This window comes from Fukomys damarensis, unplaced genomic scaffold (genome assembly GCF_012274545.1).
Source record: "Fukomys damarensis isolate Sample0158 unplaced genomic scaffold, DMR_v1.0_HiC HiC_scaffold_16, whole genome shotgun sequence".
In the NCBI taxonomy this organism is placed as follows: Eukaryota; Metazoa; Chordata; class Mammalia; order Rodentia; family Bathyergidae; genus Fukomys; species Fukomys damarensis.
This window is the reverse complement of record NW_022900928.1, coordinates 17469045-17492722: the sequence shown is the minus strand read 5'-3', so window position 1 is coordinate 17492722 and position 23678 is coordinate 17469045. Positions and strand designations below refer to the sequence as shown.

General features: G+C 51.6%; 1 protein-coding gene across 1 annotated transcript in view; it reads right to left on the bottom strand.

Moving 5' to 3' along the window:
* Window positions 1-3578: 3578 nt before the first annotated feature.
* Dkk3 (dickkopf WNT signaling pathway inhibitor 3) overlaps window positions 3579-23678 on the bottom strand; it is a 38786-nt gene continuing 18686 nt past the window's right edge. Inside the window, exons 4-7 of the mRNA XM_010615262.2 lie at window positions 7159-7251; window positions 5980-6124; window positions 5030-5186; window positions 3579-4195 (exon numbers count right to left, since the gene is read on the bottom strand). Coding sequence (XP_010613564.1) covers window positions 3979-4195; window positions 5030-5186; window positions 5980-6124; window positions 7159-7251 — 612 coding nt within the window. The 3' untranslated portion in view covers window positions 3579-3978. The remainder of the gene's footprint in view (window positions 4196-5029; window positions 5187-5979; window positions 6125-7158; window positions 7252-23678) is intronic.

Here is a 23678-nt window from a genome sequence, read left to right as displayed (position 1 = left end):
CTGTGAGAATCCATCTTGCTTGCCTCTCGAGAGCTACTGAGGACTCTAAAGAACCGGTCCTTTCCCCTACAGCTGTCCTTGGCAGCCATTCTGGCTGATGCTTCATCCCTTCCTGTCAAAATGGGTGCAAGTTCACATGACTTGGCTTCCCCCATTAGCTGTCAGCGGCTCCTGTACAAAGTTTGTTTCCCTTAAAGTTCCCCTCATAGTTTTTGGCTAAGGGAGCAAGTCTAGTTTTTTCTCCTTTACAGGAAGTCGTGGCAGGGGGTTAAATCTATCTCCTGACCACTGTACTCTTCCAAAAGTGCATTTCATCTCCCTCTGGGCTTCTTTGTAATGGAGACACTGGTGGTAGCAGTAACCAGCTGTGCGCAGGTGCCTTGATCCCTGGATGCTGGCCCTTCGGGTTTAGAAACCCATCCTGCCCCATGTCCCTTCTCCCACCTGGCTGTGTACAAAGTGCAGAGAACCTGGCCAATGGGGGGCTTGGCTAGTGTGCCGACAGCTAGCTCCTGTGTCAGGAATGCTTTGGGCCTCCTAGGAGCAACTTTCGTTATAATGATGCTTTACCTTAAAAGGTGTCTGGAGAAGCTGAGACCAGAATTTGTTTCCTCCTCAATGCCAACGACTGAGACTCTCAGTCTCAGCCTTCTGTAGTAAGCAAAACAATAGCAGCCTAACAATGCCCGCAGCCTATACTCTGGATCCTGTGGATATTTACCTTACATGGCAAATGCCATGTAGACTGCAGATGTTATTCAGGTAACGATGTTGGCATGGGAAGATTATTCTGCATCATCCAGGTGATGGATTAGGGCTCAGCCTAATCCTGTGAGTCCTTAAAAGTGGAAAACTCGCTGCAGAGAACCAGAGCCACGGCACTCCAAAGAGAGGGGCCTGTTACTGGCTTGGAAAAGGGGCCATTAGCCCAGGAATGTGACCCACCCAAAGAGACTACAAGAGGCAAGGAAATTGATGCCCTCAGAGCCTCCTGGTCCCAGGACCCCAGAGAGCTGCCCACAGACAAATGCCACATCCTACAGCTGTAATCTCAGGCAGGGAACGAGAAGGTTAGAACAGGGACTTGTCACTTTCCCATGCCAAACAGAGGAAACATCCTTCCTAGAGGCCCTTTGGCAGCTTTGCCCTTCCATTTTCTCACACAGTAATGAATCCTGTGGCTATCCCTACCCAGGAAGAACTCAGCAGCCAAACTGCCAGTGTCTGCCATACTCTCCTTGGCGGGAAATCAATCTAGGAGAAGAGAAGGCAACAAGATTCAAGAACCACACTCCACTCAACCCTTGCATACTTCAATGAGTTGTGAGTAGGCACCACAGGTGTGGTCCACGGGCATTTGGGGAAAATATGTTGCAAAGCCCATCCTGTTCTTATATTTCAGTAGCTTCAGTAACAAACTGGAGTAGTATCACTGCAGCATATGAGCTCCAGGAGACAGCGGCCTAACTGTATCTCATTTACCACTGTCTCTGGCACCTAACATAGGGCCAGCACATGTAGGTGCTCAGCACATTTTTTGTTGGATGAAATAATTTTCAGTGTCTTCTCCAAACACACCTTCAAACTTTCCTTGCCTTCCAACCACTGCAAATTGCATAATTTCCCTATACAACACCCAACCCTCTTGCTGATCTTTCTCTGCCTATTGTCCAGAATGCCTGTCCTGTTTCTGCTGGCATCCTGATAAAACTGCTATCATCTCCAAGAGCCAGTTGCCTTCCCAGCTTTCCAAGCCATGTGCAGCACTGACTGCCTCTTTCTGTTGTGTCATTGCTTGGTTTAGCTGATGCCTTCAGGGTAAGGACTCTTCCCAGGCCAACATGGCATGCCAGTGCACATCACAGAACTGCTTCTGAGCAGGCTTAGTACATACACACTGCTGAATGACACAGAGGCTGCAGAGCGGTCCCAGAGGGTTTTGGCACAAATGGACACCTCCATATTTGATCTTAAAATAATCAGGATATCCTGGGTATACTGAACTAGCTGCTGTTTTTAGTCAGACTTCTAGCTCTGTCAATCTTTTCATGCCTGAACTTCTTCATCTGTTCAGTGGAAATGTATATGGAATTCAGTTAGGATGAGATGAGTTCATGTAGGGAGGTGGAATGTTCAATCTGGAGCCCGAAACACTGCTGGAGCCTATAGTGGCTCCATTCTTGTAGTCCTTGAAGATCCTACTGTGTTATGACCCTCAGATGGATGGGATAAGTGTTCCCCAAAAGCCCATGTTAGAGGCTTGGTCCTTTGGAGGATGGTGGTGGGAGGATGTGTGGACCCTAGGTCACTGGGGCCAGGCCCTGAGAAGGGACTGTGGGGCTCCAGTCTCTTCCTCTCTCTTGTGTTCCAGCCACAAGGCGAGTGGTTTGGCTCCCCCCACACACCCCACCATCATAAGGTGCCCCAGTGCAGATCCAAAGCAGCAGGATCATGGACTGAAACCTCCAAAATTGTCAGCCTAAACAAACCACTTCTCTTTGCAAGTTCCTTTCTCAGGTATTTTGTTACAGGGAAAGCTGGCTAACACGGGTCCAGAAATGCATTTGACTGTTAACAGAGGCTTTTAAGGAAAGACACATCTATATTCCATTTGTTCTTCCAGGAGATAGTGGAATATTTACACCCTTAAATATTTACACCATCCAAAAATGGCTAAGATTTCTAAAATATTTTGGTGCTACAAGAGGTATGCTTCAGGTGTCTAGGAAACATGCTTCTATGGAAGACATCCTTTCTGATTTCTTTTGTTTTTATAATATAGATCATTTCTCTTTTTTTTTTCTCACTGAAAGTGTTTTATATTTCCTCAAAGTCAGAAGAAAAGAAGTCCAAGAACTACAGAAGAGTAGTCAAAGTGATTTATGCTTGATTTCTAATTGCAACATATGTGTTTATACATAATTTAAAACCAAAGAAAGCATGCTTATACAATCATGTGCAACTTTAAAGTTTAATAACTCTGGATGAGTACATGATGGAAACAATTCTTGGCACCTGAAAACATCATTTGCGGAATGACATCCAGCTCGTTCTCGGTTTGGATATTACAACCATATTTCATAGAGCCTGGCTTGGACTGATTTTCTCCATGTGCTTGAAAATGGTCTTCAGTTGCTTTCTAAGTGATTTTGCAAATCTGATTACTAATCTGGGCCAGGCAATTGTCTAAGTCTGTCTTCTGCAAGTCAGCTTAGATTCTATGCTCTAATCTCATACCTTCAAAGTTACTACTGCAAAACATCAAGGGGAGACAGAGTCGATACCACTGGTCTCCACTCGAATGATGGCAACCCCACACTGCTACTTCTAACAGAGCTGTGGGAATGACTGACCTTATTTCCAGTCACTTTCTTATCATTACCTCTCCTTTGGAGCTTGTGGTCTCTGAGCCTCCACACATTCCCGTCCCCAGGCTGAGAGTGACTCAATGGTGGGTATGAAAATTCTGTCCTGACAGGATGTAGGAAGTGAACAAAACAGCTGAGTGGATGAGCATGGATCAAGCACCAGATGCTTGTGCCCAGGAAAAGAATTGCACAAACAAATCACCTGCTGCATTTTGGCCAGGTCGATGTTTGCAAAGCAGGGCCCCCCTCCACATTTCCCCAAACCCATCCTAGGCAGACTCTACCTCATTTTCCAATCCCCACTTCAAACAATTCTCAAATCGATATAGACCAAAACACAATGTCTGCCAACCTGTAGGGGCAAAGGGGCCATGATTCGGGGCAGCTGGGCTCTACCCTCACTGTGCCATGCCTCACTTTACCCAGAACACTGATGTCCAGTGTGTGGCTGGGCAACTGCACAAACACACAGCACCTCCTTGTGTCAAGCCAAAGGGAAACTTACTGGGAAGGGGACAAGGGGAAGGCCTGGCCAGCCCACATCTGGGACACACCTGGGAAATAAATTAGCTATTTCTACTGCACATCTACCCGTGGCCCAAGTCTGGATCTAGATCTCCTCTCCCCCCAGCAGCTCGGTGGCAGTGGGCTCCCCAAGCACCATCTCCTGGGTCAAGCTCCGCTCCAGGTCCTCCAGCTCCTGGCGCATCTCCTCCATGAAGCTGCCATCTTCATACTCATTGGGGGCCTCCCTGGGCAGCAGGCTCTCCCCAATGGGGTCTTGGCTGCCGTGGAAAGCTGGCTTGCACACATACACCAGGCTGTGGCTGTGGAAAGATGAGGCTGTGGCTCGGCCAAAGTTCTCTCCATGGGCCCAGCTAGACTCTAGGATGGGGGAGCTAGACTCTAGGTCTAGGCTACTGTCTTGGGGTCTTCTGGCCTAACCTGCACACTACCACCTCCTCTTTCAGCTCCTGACAACATCTCATCTCCAGGTAGCCAAAGAATGGCCAAAGGAGAGAATGTCCTATCTTTCTAGATGGACTTGTGGCTCCGCAGCCCAGGGGTAGGCCCTGAGGACTTTGGATTTGGGAGTTCAAGACCACACAGTACCTTCTCAGCCCCGTCCACCTGGGCTTCCAGGTGGGAGTCAGCCTGACTGAGGATGTGGTCACAGTTTAACCCCACACCTGCTGCACGATGGGGGCCCCAGGGACTCCTGCCTGTCCATCCAGCCATGCTGGAAAGCTCTGCTAGGACCAGAAGGTGTACGGAGATGCTGGCCACGCCCGAGCCCTTTTCTGGCAGCCTCTGACAACTGGCTCGCTCCACCTTGGAAGCCAACTCATGATGGCCTCTCCAGTGCCTTCTCTTCCTCTCTATCACCATGATGCACCTGAGCTCCACCCCAGCCTTCAGCTCTTCTTCCTCCATGGATCGTCCACTTGGGAAGCTGCAATCACCATCTGGATGAGCCCCCAGTCTACACCTGCTAAGCCCCTGACAAAGACCTGACACCACCAGGATCCTCCCGTCTGGCCCAAGACCACCTCCAGGCAAACCAACCCAAAATGGAGCCCATAGCTCCACAGGCTCCGGCCCCACCCCCACTTGAGGCACATCACTGCCCTCAGCCCCTGTAGGGAGCAGAGGCGCCTCACCTGTGGGGCTGGCAGAGGAGGCCGCTGGCACATGGACACCGGTCCAAAGCCCCGTCAGGCTCCAGCTCCCAGGTGATGAGGTCCAGCAGCCGGCTGGCAGGGTCATGACAGAGCTCCCCCTCCACAGGCAGCGGGGTACACACGGGGAACAGCAGGCCTGGAACCAGCAGGGTCACCACAGAGGAGCAGCAACAGGGATGCGCCCCACCCCCTCACCCCGCCCCCAGTGAGGTTAGGGTTGAGCCGGTGGAATGAGAGGAAAGGAGAAAGGTGGTCTGAGCTCAGGAGGGAATGACGGGAGAGGCCTGGCGCAGTCAGGGAGTCTGCCTGGAAGAGGAGAGATGGGTGTGGAGAGCCGAAAAGCCTGGAGAGATCAAAGGTGCAACTGAGAGACTCAGGGCACAGCACTGACAAAAGCCTGGGGCCAAGTAGGCCCCATGGCCAAAGCTGGGCTGAACGGTGGGGGGACAGGAGGGTGAGGGAGGTGGGTGGCTATGGAAGAGGGAGATGACAGAAGCTACTGGCAGCCCCAGAGCAGCACTGCAGGAAGGGCCTTAAGGAAAATCCCCCAGGATGCAGGTGCCGGGAGGGCAGTGGGGGCAGGGAGAGCTGGGAGATGGTGAAGGAGAGCTTGAGGGACACACAGGGCGGCTGTGTGCACACCTCACCTGGGGCAGGCAGTGAGGACAAGAGTTGGGAGCAGGAGGAGCAGTGCCCAGAAAGGGTTGGGGCAATGGAGTAAGGGGTCAGGGAGGGGCTGCTGGAATCCCCTGGGCTCAGGTCGGGCATTTAAGTCAGCCAGATACCAAAGGGAAAAACAAAACGCCATGGGGTCTCTCCGCTCCAGGCGGGCTAGTGGGGCTGGGACACACTGTGATAATTTGGCAGTCTGAGCAGGTGTGGATGAGGCTTTCGATGGCTCCCCTCCACCCAGTGGGAAGCCCACCCACCTCTCTGGAAGGTGCAGCACAGCCCAGGCTGGCAATCCCTCTGGTTGTCACAGATGGTCCCGTTGCCACCTCTGATGGCCTTTTTGGTGCAATGACCCCAGACACACAGCTGATCCCCGCAGCACTCACTGTCCCGGGTGCAGAGCTGCAGAGGTGGGAGGAAACACCAGGGCATGGCTCACAGGCCTGGGACTTGGCTGGGGACTCGGCTGTGTGGAGGAGGTGTGATCCGGGTGGGGGGTTGTTCGGAGAAAGTCGAGTGCGTTGTGCAGATGTGAGGGGTCAAAACACTGGAAAATGCCACCTGGCGAGGCGGCATCAGTCTTTTGACAAAGCTCAAGATTTTGCAAAGGACAGGAGGGTGTCTGGGGCTCCGCTCTTCATTAGTCCCCTAGTCGGGGAGGAGGGCTCAAGGCCGATTCAGGCAGGAAGCCGTGCGATTCCAGTAACCCGGTGAGTCAGCCCCCACCGGGAAAGCCCAGGATGGGAAGGCAGTGAGTTCGGGAAGCTGCAGCCACACAGGACGTGGAGGCTGGGGGGCAATGTGGGGTCCCCACAGCTGTGCTGATGTAGGGTGGGCTGGGAAGAACAAAAGCAGCTGCCTCGCCATGGAAGAGGCCAAGCCAGGTAACGAGACCCCCTTTATATTTTAATCAGGCTGTATTTTTCCTAATAAGGAAAAATGACAAGAAGAGTGACAGCCCGTGACTTTTTCCCAAATGTTTGTTGTGGGATGGAGAAGAGGCCCTTTGGCCTCCTGCTTCTCAGTGAAACCCTACAGGCAGAGCTCTAGCCTCTTCCTCCTCATTCCGTTTCTTATTAAGCAGACTGGGAGAAAGACCTACGGGTAGGCTGCAGGCCCAGAAGGAGAAGGGAGTTGCCTGGGGCCTGCAGATGTGCCGCCTTGAATCTCTGATGGGATCCCATGGGAAGAGACAGACGGAAGCCACCTCCTCGCCCCTCCACCCTCCCTTCTCTGCCATCCATGCAGCCGACATGACCAGAGATCGTGGGTTGGGGCAGAGGGGGCAGCAGGTCTGCAGCAGACTTCGATGAAGCCGGTCTGGGATGACTTCCTGCTCAGTCCATTGCTGCAAGGCTCTTTCGGGGGGCTCAGCTGAGAAGTCTCCCCCACAGCCTCAGGGTGCTGCAGCCCAGGGGGCCCCTGGGCATCCTCACCGCCTGCTGGTCCTGACACAGCTGGCAGGTGTACTGGAAGCTGGAGAACTGGCAGTATTTGGAGGGGCCGCAGTCCTCGTCAATGATGCATTCCTGAGGGGAGGCAGGAAGGGCAGCTCCGTCAGTGAAACGTAGGGCAGCAGACCCGCGGTGCCCTGGAAGGGGAAGCCCTGTGCAGGCCCAGGATGCTCTGGAAAGGTCTGAGACCTCGGCCACTCTTGAGCCCAGTCTGCTGGCTGCTCTTGGCCTCTGCCCTCACCAGCTCCCTGGAACCTGGAGGATCCCACACCCGAGTCACACAGTCACCGCCTGTGTGCAGTCTCCCCACACGCCCAGGGCAGGGACTGGAGACTTGGGGCTGGTCTTGCTCTCAGAGCAGATGGGTTTAATAAGCTCTAATGGGTTCCGGGTTCCTCATGATGCACAGGGAGAGCTGGAAGCAAGGCCCAGCGGGCTTTCCTGTCCAGAGCAGACAGAGGCTGCGCACCAGCCCTCTAACCTCAAGGCTGCAGCTGTGTCCTGGGGGAGCCCTTCGTGGTGTTCTGCGGCCCTGACAGAGGCAAAGGCAGCCACCAGTTTCGAGCCAGCCCAGGGCCTTCTCCCCACAGCTGCCAGCTCCACTCAGCAGAGGAGGGAAGGCATCTACCTGCCTGGGCCTGAATCAGAGCTCCTCTTAGGCTCAGGCCTAGGAACTGGCAGCGTTGGCGCAGGACAATAACCATAGATCCCGGGCTTGACATCCCGGCTCTCACATGGACCTCTCCCAGGAGTGGCAGCCCCCCTTCTGTTGCCAACTGGAAGATGGAGGCTCAGAGAGGACAAGGAGAAGGAACACAGCTAGTTGTAGTAGAGGGACACTTTCCAGCAGCAGCCCTTGAGTGGAGGGGACTTGGGGCTCCAAATGCACAGCCAGAACTGAGGAAGGCTCTCCCCAGGCTTGGAGTTCTGGGGTCCTAGCAAACCATGTGGACGGTGCTGGCAGACAGTGGGTGCTGCTTCCCCTCTGTCTTGGGGTGTTCTCCATTATGAAAGCAGGTGTGGAGCTATACTCAGAAAAGCCAGGAAGGGTGGTCAAGCCTGGACCTACGTGCCCAGGGCTGGTCCCCTGAGGTCCTGCCAGAGGAACCTTGGCCACAGCCTGGTGGGTACGGACAGGATTTCTAGGAGCTGGGACCCTAAGCATGGCGAAGCGTTCTATCATCGGGAAGATATCACTGGTCCGGGGGCCAACTCTGCGGGGTCTGAGAAGATGGGAGTCCAGCTCAAGGCAGCTGTGGGCCTGGCACTGTGGCATGCCTCAGAGCGTGGGCCGCCATGTGCTGCTCACCAAGCAGAGCTCACCTGGCCCAGGAAGCCGATCAGTGCCATTGGACACCCCTCCACACAGCTCCCGGAAGGACAAGGAAAGCGGGCCAGTACAGATGCCTACTGGGCGTGCAAAAGTCACTGCCATTCACCAGGCTGACCAGAGACTTCCAAAAGACTCCCAGATTAATAGAGGAGCAGTTTAACTCTTGCTGTGATTTCTCAAACAAATGCCAAAAGAGACTGCATTGCCTGACATCCTAGCAATGACCTAGAATTGCTCTTCTGTGCTTCCCCCTCAGAGTCGCATTCATTTTAGCCCAGCAGCTTCCTCCAGTGCCCTCCCTGCAGCTCTGCCTGCTTTTGAGATCAACACCAAGGTGCTGGAGGGACAGCCACCAGGACTGTCCCTCCCTGATGGAGCGGCTGGGGGCTCCCATTACCTTCTCAGCAACCCTAAAATGTGAGGAATCACTACTACTGCTTTTACGGAGGAGAAAAAGGGTTAAGAGGCACAGCTGGGGTCTGGACGCTTGGTCTGCTAGAGCCAGGCTCCCATAATGGCAAGAGAAGCCCACAGCCACATCCTCCTGCATACTCTAAATTGTCTGTAGATTACTTGCAACATCTCATACATATGCACATACCTCAGTATAAAGCAGTTTTAAAAAATTCTTTCAATGTGAGGTTGGCTGAATATGGATAAGAGACCAGTGGGTACAGAGCTCCAAGTGGAAATCACAGACACTCTTGTCTCAGCCCACTACACCTTCTCATATCGAGGCTCAACCCTGATAGCTCACCCAGAAGCTTCCTGACATTCCTTCCAAAGAGAACAGAAGAGGAGGGATGACATTTGGCAGGGAGGAAAGACCAACAACAGGCACTGAATCCTTTCTCTGAATCCCAATGCATTTTGAGGCTCTGGGTGGGACACAAAATTGACTATGAGAAGGTCCCTGCTCTTAAGGAATTCATAATTCACGTGGGAGTACAGAGAGCACAAAAGCCACCCGGTAGAAAAGGAGACAAGGGTACAAATAATTGTAATTACAAAAATGTTTTGCCTCTTCAAGACATAGGAAATGATATTCAACTTCACCAGTAGTTAAGAAAATGCCGCTTGAAAGAGCAGAATGTCACTTTTTCACTACGAATGGAAAAAAACGTAGGAAGCTGATCTTCATGGTTTTGCAGAATTGTGCCCCTCTCTAAAGTGCCCACATCCACCCCAGGAGCCTGTGGCTACGTTACATGAAAGGGGAAAGATGGAATTAGGTTGATAGTCAGCCAACCTGGAGTTAAGGAGATTATCCTGGGTTATCCAGGGAGCCTCCTGTAATTATCAGGGCTTTAAAAATGGAAAGGGGAGGAAGGAGGAGTCGGGGGTGGAATGACTTTCTGTGAGATGTCTCAAGGGCTCCCCTGGCTATCGTTGGGTTTGCAGATAAAAAAAATAGGTCCAAGCAACAGATTCTCCCCTAAGCCTCCCAAATGGAACGCAGCCCTGTCCACACTGTGATTTTGGCCCAGGGAGACCTGAGTGAGACTTCTGACTTCTAGAGACATAGAATGGCAAATCTTAAACCACCAGGCTTGTGGCCATTTGTTCCTGCACCAGTAGGAAACTAACAGCCAATGTGGGCAGAGGGCTGCGGAAATGGCATCGCCAGGTGCCTTGGAGGTAATTTAAATTGGACTAGATTTTTTTTTTTACAGGCAGTTAATCCTCTCATTAGAGGAAGACCATCGATCAAAAGCTTAATGCATATGTCCTTCCACACAGTAATTTTCCTTCCAGGCGACCATGCTTAGAAACACTCATCCTAAGTGCAGATGTCTGAATACGAGGATGTTTAAGGCTACACCGTTATATTATTTGTTATCCAAAAATAACACAAATACCCAATGAGGAGGAACTGATTATTACAGTCACCATGTGAAGAAATGCCTCATTTCATTAAAAAGTGAAATGGTTCTTTGTGTAGTGATTTCCACAATGCCCCAGTAAGTAAAGCAAACCTGTGTTAGATTTATCAGCTCACTTTTTAAAAGCAGAGTAATGCCACATGTGACTGTGTCAGGACACACAACAGACACACAATGGACATGTGCCCAATGGACGGAACCACTGTGTCACTGTAGCAAACCCGCTACCAAGTGCTGTCGTTAGCAAAGAGTGGAACCAAAGTGAAGAACATTCCATTAACTGGGCTTACCATTCCCCAGAAGTCCTTGTAGACTTGGAGTTTTCACGACACATTTCCTCTTCCAGATCTTTCATTAAAGGGATATGAGTTAGGACCATTCCTCACCCATCCCCACAAGAGACTCTGCTGTCCACAATTCTCCATCAAGAAAAGTACATCAAGAAAAGCACATCAAGAAAAGGGACACCGTACTTTCCACCAGGAATCACATCCTCTCCCCACAGACTCCTATATGTGACAAAGTGTTCCCTGCCAAGCCACAGTGAAGCAATTCCATCTTTTCAAAGAAAGGAAAAATTGGGGATCACAGAAGCTTGCCGAAGACCTCCAAAAAATCCAAATACACTAGGGTTTCCTTTGATGACAGATCTTGGCTACCTCCAAGACCTCTGGCAGGTTAATTCTCCATGACATTCCCCTGAGAAGGCAGCACTGGTTATGATACAGCTTTGCAGCTTGCCTGGCATGGCCGGACAGTGTCACTCCCAGCAAACCCCAGAAATCCTCTGGAAGAGCTGTGGTCACATTAGAAACCTTGGGGCCGGGAATTTAACTCATTGGTTCCAGTTTCTGCCTTGCAAGCGCAAGGGCCCAAGTTAGATCCCTGGTACCAAAAAAAGAGAAACCTTGGAATTCACAGATACACAAACCCAGAGCACTGGTTTTTACCACTTAAGAGCTGTGTGACCTTAGGCTGCAGATTTGATCTCTGTTAAAAAGCAAAGAGGACAGTGGGAGCTATGGTGTGATGTGAATGCAGGGTGCCTGGTGCCCAAGGCAACACAGAGCTAGGCATGTGTTCCCTCGAAACTCCAAAGCCTGATGCCCCACAGACCCTGGCCAGTGGCCAGTTTGTCAGCAGGAAGGCAGGCCTAAAGCAGTAGGGGCTTGATGCTCCCAAAATGCTACATTTCTTTCCCTGTCCACAGTGGGGACTGACATCCAAGGGTATCAGCTAGGTGCGCAGTAGTCTGTGCACAAAGTCCTAGGCAGAGTGGTCTCTCAGCAGAGGAAGACCAGGCTTTCCCTATGGTCTGCTTGCTCATACTGGATGTATCCTGAGGACCTCTTGGCAGGAGTGACGGGTTCCACCATTCCTGGTGTCACTACCCTAAGGAAGAGGTCAGGTCTTCCAACCTCAGCAGAAATGAACAGGTAGAGGGGAGGATATGTGTTGGTGGCCCCTAGGTACAGGCAGGCCCAGTAATTCCAGTTTCTGTTACCTGTGCTCAAGGTTCTGTCCACATTGGTGCCAATGTACTAAAGGATCTCAATATCGAACTGGGCCCAGGCTAGCAGAGCAGCTGAGACCTGAAGCACATGATTTGCAGTAGCTTGCCCATCTGAAACCTTGGAGGTTCTGGGTTTGGATCTCTGACTTTTGAGGCATGAGTACCTTACAAAACCCCTCTGGCCTAGGCCCTAGGACTGCAAGGGGGACTCCACAAGCCATGTAGCTTACACTGAAGACCACTGTTATGGTTTGTGTCTAGATGTCCCCCTAAAGCTTCATGCGGTCATAGTGGGGCTTTCTCAGAGGTCGCTGGATCTAGAGTGTGGGATGCTGATATTGATTTATGGTTCAATGCTGGGACCAAGGGCACGAGGGTTAAGGGTGTGACTTCGACCCACCTCAGCAGCCTGGATAAGATATAAGGATAAAAAGAGCTGTGGTCATCCCTTGCTTGCTTTGCTACCTTCTGCCCTCTATGAGCTGTTTCTCCTCTGCAATGCCTGTCTGCTAAGCCACCCTGCCTTGGAGCCAGCTGATTACGGACTGAAACCTCTACAAACTGAGCTAAACAGCCTTTCCTCCCTTAACTCTGGGTGTCAGGTATTTTGTCTCAACAATGAGAAAAGTAACTAAGACAGCCACCAAAGGCAGAGCATAAGGCCTCGCTGGGGCTGCCCAGGAGGAGGATGAGACAGCACACCGAGCCCCGCACCCGGCCTTCAGGGGCCAAAACAGCCATCTATCCCAACACAGGCACTGGCACGGTAGGGCCAGGAGTGACCACCCACTGGCCCAAATCACCTCTAACCCTCCTGGCATGGTGATGACCCCCACCTCACAGAGATGGAAACTGAGGAGTTAGGCGAAGGATCTGCCCGGAGTCACCCACCTTGTCAGAGGTGACCGGGACCTTGAAGAGCAGCTCCTCCCTCTCCTCATTGGGAGACAGATCATCCTTTTGTTCTCCCCAGGCCAAACAGTCGCCCCTTGCTCAGTCGCAGCTTAGCAGTACCAGCCTGCACCAAACATCCCCAGACACAGGCCAAGGCCACATCCCCTGGGCATCTAGGCCTAAACATCACTATGGCTGGATGGCAAAGGCCAGCCACAGGGGTTTCAGGGCTCTGTGGTCAATGCCACTCCCTGTCTGTCCCTGCTCCTCCCTCCCACCTGTGGCAGCTCAGAAGCTCATCAGGACTACAGCCATTCTGAGCATGGGTTCTTTGTTGTCACAAGAAGGGAGTTATACTTAGAAAGCCCAGCCTGCAGGGAAGTGGTCTGGGAACATGGCATAAGATCTGGCAGGGGCGCTCGCCTGGAAACTGCCCCAGGCTTCACTGCTACCCTGAAATAGTAGCAAATGGCAAAGAGCAGTTCTGCCTCTTTGATTTTCTAGTTCAGCGATTACCAGGGGAGAGAGGCTCCTGAGAAGCAGAAGCAAAAAGCTGGGGGGGGGGAGGGGACAATCACCAGTTCCCTGCAAGGGTCCCCAAGGTCTGCATGGCCAGTGTGGTCAGCCCCTGCTTGCAGATTAGGAAATAGCCTCAGAGTCCAAGATCACCACCACTAAAGGAAAAGCTGAGGTTTAAACGCAAGTCCGTGAGACCCCAAGTGTTTACTCTTTTTCCTGCACTGTGTTGCCTCCAAATGCCCTTCTATGGACTTGAGTTCCCCAAAATTCATAAGCTGAAATCCCCACCCTAATATGTCAGCCTGTGCCCTTCTCTGGAGACAGGGTCATTGCAGATGCACTTAGTGAAGATGTCTTTAGAATGCCGTCCTCATAAAAGGGGGCAATTTGGACACAGATATGCACAGAGGGGAGGGGAGGTAAAGAGACCACAGAGAAGATGCCAAGCACATCCTGCCCTCACGACCCCTAGAAGAAAATGCTGACCTCTTGAGTTTGGACTTCTGGCCTCCAGAACTGTGACGCGATACTCTTCTGTCAAGTGGCCAGTGCGTGGAACTTGGTCACAGTGGTTCTAACACTCTCGCCACACCCCTTCCCTCCACACGAGCCAGGCATCCACATCTCTCTTTCGGATCTTCTGGCCCCAAGCACACCCTGCTGGCCGGTGACAGAGGGAAGGCCAGCAGGGAGACATGAGCACATCCTGAAGGATGCTGGGACCAGAACAGGACTCCCTGGCAGAGATCACAGTCAACCAGGGAGCCCTTGGCTTCAGCACCACAGCTCTGCACACACTCTGGCTACTCAGGGATTGGCTGGATGCATTCCTAGGGCCCTGCAGGTCATGCTGGCCATAAAAGCTCCCAGGATGAGAAGCCTGGCTGTCGGGTATAGCGACCAGTTCCCAGTTCTCCCAGGACTAGAGGCATGCTGGGAGGAGGCCTCGCAGAACCACATCATGAGAGTTTGGACCCCTCTGTCCTTCACTGTCCCCCACGTGTCCTCCCACAGGTCATGTCGCTGCACTGCTGTGCCACTCACACCTGGTGCGCTGGAGACTCCAGCTCTGGGGCCCATGCCTGGGTTCAAATACAGGTGGACTTAAAAAGCTGGGTGCTCCTGGGCAAATGACTGAGCATCTCTGACCCTAGTTTCCTTGTCTGTAAAATGAGGACATAGGAGGTTTCTGGACATATTGAAAGATATGTGCACGATTCCCCCAAGAACCGAACTCCTAGAGCTCATCTGCACCTGCAGGGCTGATCTGCGCAGGAAGGGGCTGGAGGGCTGCCCTAGGGAGGGACCAGCAACCTGCAGAGCTTCAGTTCAGGCCAATGATCGCATCCTCATGATGAATATTTCTGCTACTAAAAAGCCTAGAATATCCAGCTTTGGAGGGGGGGTCTCCTCATCACAACACAACCTCCTGCTTCTCCACAGCCCCCTGTTACAGGGTGAAGAAAAGAGAGGAGGGTCCAGGACCGGCCAACTAACCAAGGAAGCTAAGCAGAGGGGCAAAGGTCATGAAAATATCAACACCACTCAGTTCTGGAGACCAGGGCCTGTTCGTCAGCTCCAGGTCAACTTCACACTGTCTTATCTTCCAAAGGGAGCAAGAGAAGGGAACTAGGGCCAGGAGGGAGAGCGGCTTTCAAAGCCACAGGTGAGTGGCAGGGCTGCACTTGAACCTGACCTAGGGCTCTGTGCAGATCAGGGGACTCTGGGGTCACCTGTGAGGCAGGAGGGAGCTCTGGGGCTCTCAGGGAGGGACTGCTTGCCAAGCTGGGCTGAAGCGTTAGGAAGGGAACCCTGAGGGGAAACAGGAGGTGCCTCCCCTTTATTCTAGGGATTTCCAAGTCAGACTTTCCCCTCTCCTGGTGTCCTTTTCTGACCTGCAGACAGAGCCAGCCACAGGATCCGGTAAAGCGCTCACATGTCTCCAACACAACCGAGCGCCTCCAGTCTTCCCTGGATGTGGCACTGGAAACTCTCTATCAGCTCAGGGATGTGGCAACCTAACCAAAGGTCTGGCAGAGATGGGGCCCTGTGGAAAAATGTGGGCGAGAGCGCAAGCTTATGCCAGCTATTATTATCCTGAAATGCCAGTGTCTGCAAAAGCCTGGGTCACCCGAGGATGCTCCTGACAACTCTTTTTTCCCTGAGTCACCCAGCCCAGGGAAGAGGAGGGTCCCCCAGCCCCAGGTGAGCTCTGCATGCTGAGATGCAGCGTGCACCCTACTCTTAAACACTCTGTGCCAGAAGTTCTCTCCCTCCATCTACCCTGCCCTTGTTCCCCAGTATAACACAGCCCCAGACCCAGGGCTCTCTGTATCAGCCTGGGGAGACCTTCATACACTCGGGTCTCAGATGTAGAGAGGGTTCCACAGAACAGCCTGCTGCCTCCTCCAGGGACCTCATCTTGCTGCCAGACCACATGGCACCAGCCCCACACTCCTTCCAGAACATTCTTTGGGCCTGAATGTTCTTCACACTTCCTCTGGAGAACTGACATCCAGACTTCATTCCAAAAGAAACCTCTTTATGCGCCCCAGTCTAATAGGCCATGTGCTCGTTACATCGCTTGGTTGGAGCGGTTGGAGCAGCGGAGAGAGCTCTCCCTGCCAACTCCCTCAGTGCTTTTCTGGTCTTTGGTTTGCACAGTCACAGCTCCCATTTCAAAAGCACAAGATGAGGAGACCACAGGCTTGCTCAGCTGTGGCTGTTTCTCCTGGGACCCATGGCTGTGGGTGCTGCAGGCTCCTGGCTGTATGTGCCGTAGAGCCTCCTGTACAGCAGGAGACTCAAGCCCAGACAGGCCTCAAGGCTCGCAGGAACGCAGGAGCAATGCTTCTAGCAGTGGGCAGAGAGCAGGTTTGCACCATTCCCAGGAACGGAATGGGGCCTGGTCCCTGGCAAAAGTGCTGGGTTCTAGAGAGAAACAAGTCTGCTTCATCCATTTCCCCTGCACTCTCTAGAGGGGGCTCTGGCAATCCGGGGTTCTCCCAGGCTCAGACCTAAGCATGAGGTTTCCTCACAGGCATAGGAGAGCTTTGCTGCCCCCACAGATGTCCCACCCGTACCCCTCGGTCACACCTCATTCTCAGCACAGCACGGCAGCAAAGGGGCAGCTCTCCAGCCACCAGCCTTCCCGTCTCCCCCAGGCTCCTCACCACAGCCCAGTTATCGCCCTAAAACACAAATCTGATTATGCGCATCTCTGATCATAATTGTTCTGAAAGCTGTGCCATGAGGGGCCCTCGAAAGGCTGAGGGTTGGACTGATTCAATCAGGATAAAATTGGAGGAGACAGCCTGCCTTCCAGGCCCTGGCAACAGTCTGCCTGCATTTCTGATACCAGCATAATAAAATAATGTGACAAGGGAAGGAACAATGGACAAAAAAAAAGTCATCAAAAGAGGTGGGCCTGGAGTTCTGTTGCTGGAGAGCTGTCTGCCCCAACTGCACCTGACTGCGCCCAGCAGCAGTGTCCTCCAACACTTCCAATCCCCTTGGTGTTAATTCTCACTTACCCAGCAATCCCCAGACAACCCATGTTCCCTCGGGGTCCCGACACCAGATGGAGGACAGTCTGGATGGGATTCAAATATTCTTATCCCTTGAAAGACACACTCCCCACCTCTGCTGTTTGGTTACCTATTAGTGAGGTTTGAATTTAGGTAACAAAAAGGCTAAGAATGCCCAGTCTCTGGGTCTTTAGGGCTCAAAAGTCCTGGATTGTAGTAAAGTCACTATGGCAGTGAGTGCTTGTAAGCCCACATCGTGAGGATGTCCTTCTACCTTCTCCAACCCCTCTAACCTGTGGTCCCAACTCTGTGTGGTCTACAGAGTTCTGTAGGGTCAGTTCCCAACTTGCTATCTGGCCTGATTTACTGACCTCACTAAGGCAGATTTCAGCCCATGCTTCTTCTCTGCCGCTTCATCTTCAAGAAGCAGCACAAATGACTCCTCTGCTGAGAAGCCTTCCGTGGCTCCCCACGGGGCAGCAGACTGGCCCTCAGGGTAAACCCCAGGGCAAGTGGGGTGAAGAGAAGAATGAGTGGGCTCAGGAGTGTTTGTAAGACAAGAAAGCCCAGATCCAGGTTGGGAGGGTTGGCAGTGACTCCAAGTGACTTTGCTCTCTGGGGGTGACCCCTCCAGCAGTAGTCAGTGTCTGTTCGGTCACTGGCGTTTCCAGGAAACCTAAGAATGGGATATGCCTCAACCCCCAGAGCCCTGGACCTTTGCTGGAACCACCTCTACCAGCCTCCACTTCACCTAAAGCACTTAGAGCCTCTTTGGTCCCTGTGATGGTTTCTAGAGACAGGAAGCAAGCAGGGACAGGAAAAAGAGCACACACATCATGCCACTGCTCCGTCCCATCCCGTTCCATCCCATCCAAGGAGTACAACAGGGCTCCAGGGCTCACGGGACTCATTCCTAATGAATTGCATGTTGAGGAAGTTACCCTGCATGACTTCCAAGGCCAGGCCTTGAGGTTATCCAGCTTCTGCCTGGCTCTCTTCCTCATTAGATGTCTGCCCTCTGAACCGACCCACCATGTTGTGAAGAAGTCCAGGCTCTGTGGAGATGTGGCAGCGCTGGCAATGATCCTAGAGAGCAGCAGCGGAAGCCCACATGAAGAGAGCCATTAGGAGAGTCCAATCTTAGCTGAGAATCAGTCCTGAGCTCCCAGACACTGGTTCAGAAACAAGTCACTGCAGTACCTGTTTAGCTTCCTGATCAGCAGAATCCTGGAGCATAACAAGTGGCTGTTCTACCCCACAAAGTTCATGCTGATAAGTAGCAGGAACACAGCGTGTCTTACTTTGCCCTCTGCTTGCCTGGCTCCTGCTTGGGGCTCTGAGGGTGAGGTCCTGGCTCAGCACAACCTGCCATTGCCTGTAGGTAGGGTGGCTCCCCTGCAGGTAGGCAGGCTGCCTAGATGCAGCCAGAACAAGACCTTGGCAGGTTTTGTGCCCCAGCAGTCACTCAAAGTGTGGAGTCCATCTTTGCACTCCTCTGCTTGGTCACTTTATAGTGTGGTGGCTGACTTCATAAACTTTTCACCTCCTTGCCCTTCCTGGCTGCTCTCCAAGTCAAACTGGTTAAAATGCTGCTTTCCTTGGTTGGGCCACTCCCATCCCCATGCAGGGGACAGGCAGGGCTTGAGTTCCTGTGAACCCTGTGAGTTCCAAAAGGTCTCAGGCCTTGGTCATGGCTGGGTCACTGGAACAGCTGTTGGAGGTGCTCCCATTGCCCTGCATGGTCTCTGAGATACAGACCACCCCTCAACCAAGCCAGGCCTGATCTTCTCAAGGTTAGAAGTCCAGGGTGAGGGTGAGGGTTTTAATGCTTTTGCTCTTAAAATAACCATTCTGAGCAGTCACATCTCAGCAGCCACGTGTGAGGAGGTGGGCCCTCCATGGCTGTCACATGTCTGAGGAGTCACAGTGCTCCTTGACCAGTGTCTTAGGATGTGACAAAGCCCTCCCAGAGGGAAGTACAGGAGGAGTCACATCCAGGGAACTTCGACCAGCCTTCCTGGGGGGATGACAGAGATTTCAGGGAAGAAGGGTTAGTACATGGTATCACACTAGGCCTTCTAGGAGTCAGCTCCAGAAGTCACAGCAGAATACCTCCTGCGAATTTCTGTGCCTGGGCTGTACCTGCTTGGCCACAGCCTCTCACCCATACACTCAGCCTCTGAGGCTACGCTCCATCAACCTCTGTCCTCATGCAGGGCAGAAAACAGCAGCTGGCTCACATCTGTACCCTTCATCTACAATCTGCAGGCTCGGCCACTCTCTATAGCGCTCATAGCCGCAGCCTGTTTGTTACCCAGCGCTGGCATCTGCCCAGACAGACACTGGTGGTTCAGCCCTGGGTGGCAGCAGAGCCGCTGTCGCAGCAGTGGTGTCCTGGGCCTGCACGTTCTCATGGGCAAAGGGAGGCCAGGGCCAGGGCCAGTGCTCAGTGGCTCCAATCAGGGCCTCCTGAGGAGGCTACAGCTGAATATCTCCCTGCTCCAAACACTCCACGGGCAGGTCCTCCTGAGGTCACCTGTGCTTAGCGATATTCACAGTACTGACCTGCCTGGCTAAGCCTGGAGTTGTCCACAAGGTTGCACAAGTCCTTCGTCTATTCAGGGAATGGCTAACAGGGATGAAGGCATCTGCTCATGCTGTCCAGCAGTTACGCCGCTCCAGGTAGATCCCGAGCAGCCCTTCCTGCTCAGTCTCACTGCGGTTGACTTCCCATCCCTCCACCATGGCAATGGGGAGCATTTCTCCACAGTCACTCTGTTGGTTTCCTGTTTACTCTTTTTATATGAGCCAGGGAGTGACACTGCCTAACCCAAGCCCTTAAAACCACTTTTCCCTTGCCTTGGGAAGAAAGTAATAAATCTTCAGTGTCCAGTTTCCCAGAGCCTTTCCCTTTCCAGGCATGCCCAGCTTGGAATGCGCTTGCTCTCGCTGCCTATTTCTGAGGTAATAAGAAAAACCTACATTAAAACGGAGGTTTCACTACTTATGTACATTAACTATATTATATATTTAGCATGTGACCGTGATGATTAATCTTGGCCCCTTGTCTGGCTTCAGAGACCCCAACAACTTCAGTAAAGCCCATGATCAGTAAACCCAGGTATCTGGGTGGGTCATGGCGGTGTGTCCTTGGGGACCATATCTGGTCCCTGCCCCCTTCCTCTCTGGCTCTCTTTTTCCTTCTCTCTGCTTCCTGGTTGCCATGAGATGAGCAGCTTTCCTCTACCATGATGTTTCTGCCTTGAAGCCAGCCAACCACAGACTGAAACCTCTGGTACTCTGAGTCAGAATATATCTTTTTCTCCTATAATTGTGTGCTTCAGGTATTTTATCCCAGCAATGGAAAGATGACTAATATAGTACCCAAGGCAATCCTTCTTCACTCAGTGTGGCCCGGGCAAGCCAAAATGTTGGGACACCCATTCTCTAGATTCAGTCCCTAGACACAGCGGTTCAAGAGGACCAAGGGGAAAATGAAGACCAGATTACCTTTTCCATCTTCCTCATCCAACCAAAAGGTTTGGAGTTAGAGTTCTCTACAGGCCAGAGAGGAGTGCTCTGCAGAAGAACAAGATTCTAGTGCTGTGTAGATGATCCCTCCTCACACATCAGTAATGCCCCTTAATGTCATAGCCTTTAACAGGCAGATGTGGAACGAGCCGGAGGAAGAGAGGAGAAAAGGCTGCCGATGGGAGGCCTCACCTTCTCAGAGGAGGCTCAAAGATGGAGAAGAACTAGTGCCCAGGCCAGCGTCCATGGGGCTAAGTTGGGCAAAGGCCAGCAGACTCAGGCTCAGCTTGACTTGTGCAAGGCCACACCCTACAGCTTGGTTTTTCCATGGCTTCCAGAGTCCTCTCTCTCCTGAGGGCATCTCGGGGGATCTCCTTCCCATGGACTACATGCATCCTGCAGCAGGAAGACCAAGCCAGAGATCAGGTTGGTGCTGTCTCAGGTGGAGCAGCTCCCCACACCACCCCAGGCTTTGCAGAGGGTAAGAACGAAGAGAGAGAACTCCTACGCACTGAACACCTACAAGTGCTGGGCACTGGGGAACCATGTCTTCTGTCTCAACTACTGTTCTCTCTTCCTCTTCTGAGACTCCTGGACTTATAAGACAATGGAAAATTTGGGTCATTTTCCTTGTGGCTGTATTTCCGCATCATATCACAGAAATGTGTCTTCAGATAGGGACAAATGCCACCCACTTCAAGTGCTGCTTGGTGGCAGCTGAGAATGTCCCTCTGTGCTGCAGCAAGTCTGATCGTGATCCACGGCAAGAACAGAAGAGAAGGAAGGAGAGATCCCAGCTTCCTGACCACTCTCCTCCGATGTCCTCTCCTGGGATCCCAAGGGGCTGAGCTATCCCTGGAAGGGGGCAGCCTCTCTGTGCATTGCCTGGAGTTGTCCTTGTGAGATTCTGATTTTCCATTTTGCACATGAAAGATGGCGATGTTCAGTGACACTTGGACAAATGACACAGACTGTGATCAGGTGGTAGAAGGTTTAGACCACTCTTCAAAACCAGCCAAAATTACGGCTGCACACTCTCATGATTTTTTCTATCAGCATGGTGCTTCCTGAACAAATTCAGAGTGGAGTGACCATATGACCTGGAAACTCCACTTCTGGGTTAGAAGGAGTGGGAAGGGATATATTAAGAGAAATTGCTGAAAATCCCAGCCTTCGGTCTCAGTCTCCTGTAAGCCAGGACGACAACTGAGAGATAGGAAAGTGGGAAATAAAGACCCAGAGACAGAGTTGAGAGAAACTGAGGCTTGGGCTGATCTAAACTCTTCTGGGCAGCAAAGACAAAGAACTCCCAGGATGTCCACTGTTTATTCTTTACAAGTGGGGGGCGGGGGGTGAGGGGACTGGACAGGCCTGGGGACCCCTGCTGATAACAAGTATCAAGCAGGCCGGACTGCAGAAAGAGAACGCAAGCATATTTTTGCTGAAGCAAACAAACGGTTAATTCAGAGGGGAAGAATTTGGCTGGAGTCAGTTGACTAGGACTGGGAGTAAACATAGCTATCGGACTACTTCCAATGTAACTCCGCTGAATTATGGAGTGGCCAGAAGCTCGTGCCACTGTAGCCTGCTAATACTGAGCAGAGGTGTCTGCTACATTGGGTGTACATATCCCAAAAGAACTGAAAACAGGACCTTGAAGGGATGTTTGCAACACTCATGTTCACAGCAGCATTATCTATAATAGCCGAGATGTGGAAATAATAACTAGTGTCTATCAACTGACAGATGGCTAAGCAAATGTCATATCTATATATCTATATATGTATATATAGTATCCACCATTATAAAGGGACCAGATCATGATGTGTGCCACAACATGGATGAATCCTGAGGACACTGTATTAAGTGAAAAGCACCAATCAGTCACAAAAACACAAATACAGTGATACCTCGGTTACTGGATGGCTCCAAGCTTGAAGTTTCCCCTGCTCAAACAACAAAGTTATTAAAACAAACAAACAAACAAAAAAACAACTCTGCTCAGTATTCGTAATGCTGATCAACAGTCGAACCAAAAATCCGATTTGAAAAAACCTGCATGGGCCGAGAGGGAGTCACACGTTGCATCTTGCTGGGGACACAAAGGAGCGATGCTTCGGGCTAAGCACCACTCTCACACAGACAACAGACTGGGTTAGTGCATTACAACATTCGTCACGTGCTCTGTTTGGTGCTTTGCAGTGTGTGTAAAATATTGTCACCATGGCTCCAAAGAAAGTTAGTGACACCAGCAGTAAAGCTAAGTGGGAAACTGTGAGAGCCACAATAAAAAAGAAAGCAATCATTGTGAAATTTGTTAACGTCTTGAATAAATGAATTTATAAGTATAATTTTTGGGCCTCAGAACCAATTATTTGTGTTCCATTATTTCTTTTTCTGTTTGTTTTGTTTTCTTTTCTGAGACAGGGTCCCACTATGTAATTGAGACTGACCTGGAACTCACTATGTAGCCCAGGCTTGAACTCACAGTGATCCTCCTGCCTCAGCCTCCCGACTGCTGGGATTTCAGGTGTGCACCACCATGCCTGGCATGTTCCATTATTTCTTACGGGGAAGAAACATGTTCAGTTCTTGATCTTGGAACCAATTAAGTTCGACAACCAAGGTCTCACTGTACTTTATGATTCCATTTAGGTGAGGTATCAAGAGTCATTAGACTCAGAGACAGAAAGTAAAATATTCGTTGTCAGAGGCTGGAGGGAGGCGGGTACAGGGAGGGAGTTGTTGCTGAATGAGAACATGGGTTAGGTTTTACAAAATAAAAAGAGCTGTGGGGACTGGCTGCACAACACTGGAAACGCACTCAACATAACTGAACTGACTGTAGGCTTAATATGACCAAGGGTTAAGTTTTGTTGTATGTATTGTAGCCCGAGTTTGTAAGCTGTTCCATTAAGAACCTGGGTTTGGGGAGTTTGGGAATCAATTGGACCTCGAGGTTTTCATTATCTTTTTCTTTTCACACCTGCTGTCCCACCCACTAGCTCTGTTGTGCAATTTCTCTGAGCCTCGGTGAGTTCACCTGTAAAATGGGGTCAGTGGGTATCCTACTGGAATGGCTATCACACGGATTATTCCAGAGGATGCTGGAGAGCCCTGGCACAGGACCTGTGAACAGCAGCTTTTGCTCTCATTATCTGCTCCTTTCAGTGTTGTTATAGTCACTCATTACAATGTCACATCACACACAATGGGTTGGCGTGGGCTGTTACCGAGATTACTCTGCAAATGAGAAGTAGGTTAGTTTGGAGAGAGACTGGTAAATCTGGTCACTTTCTGGG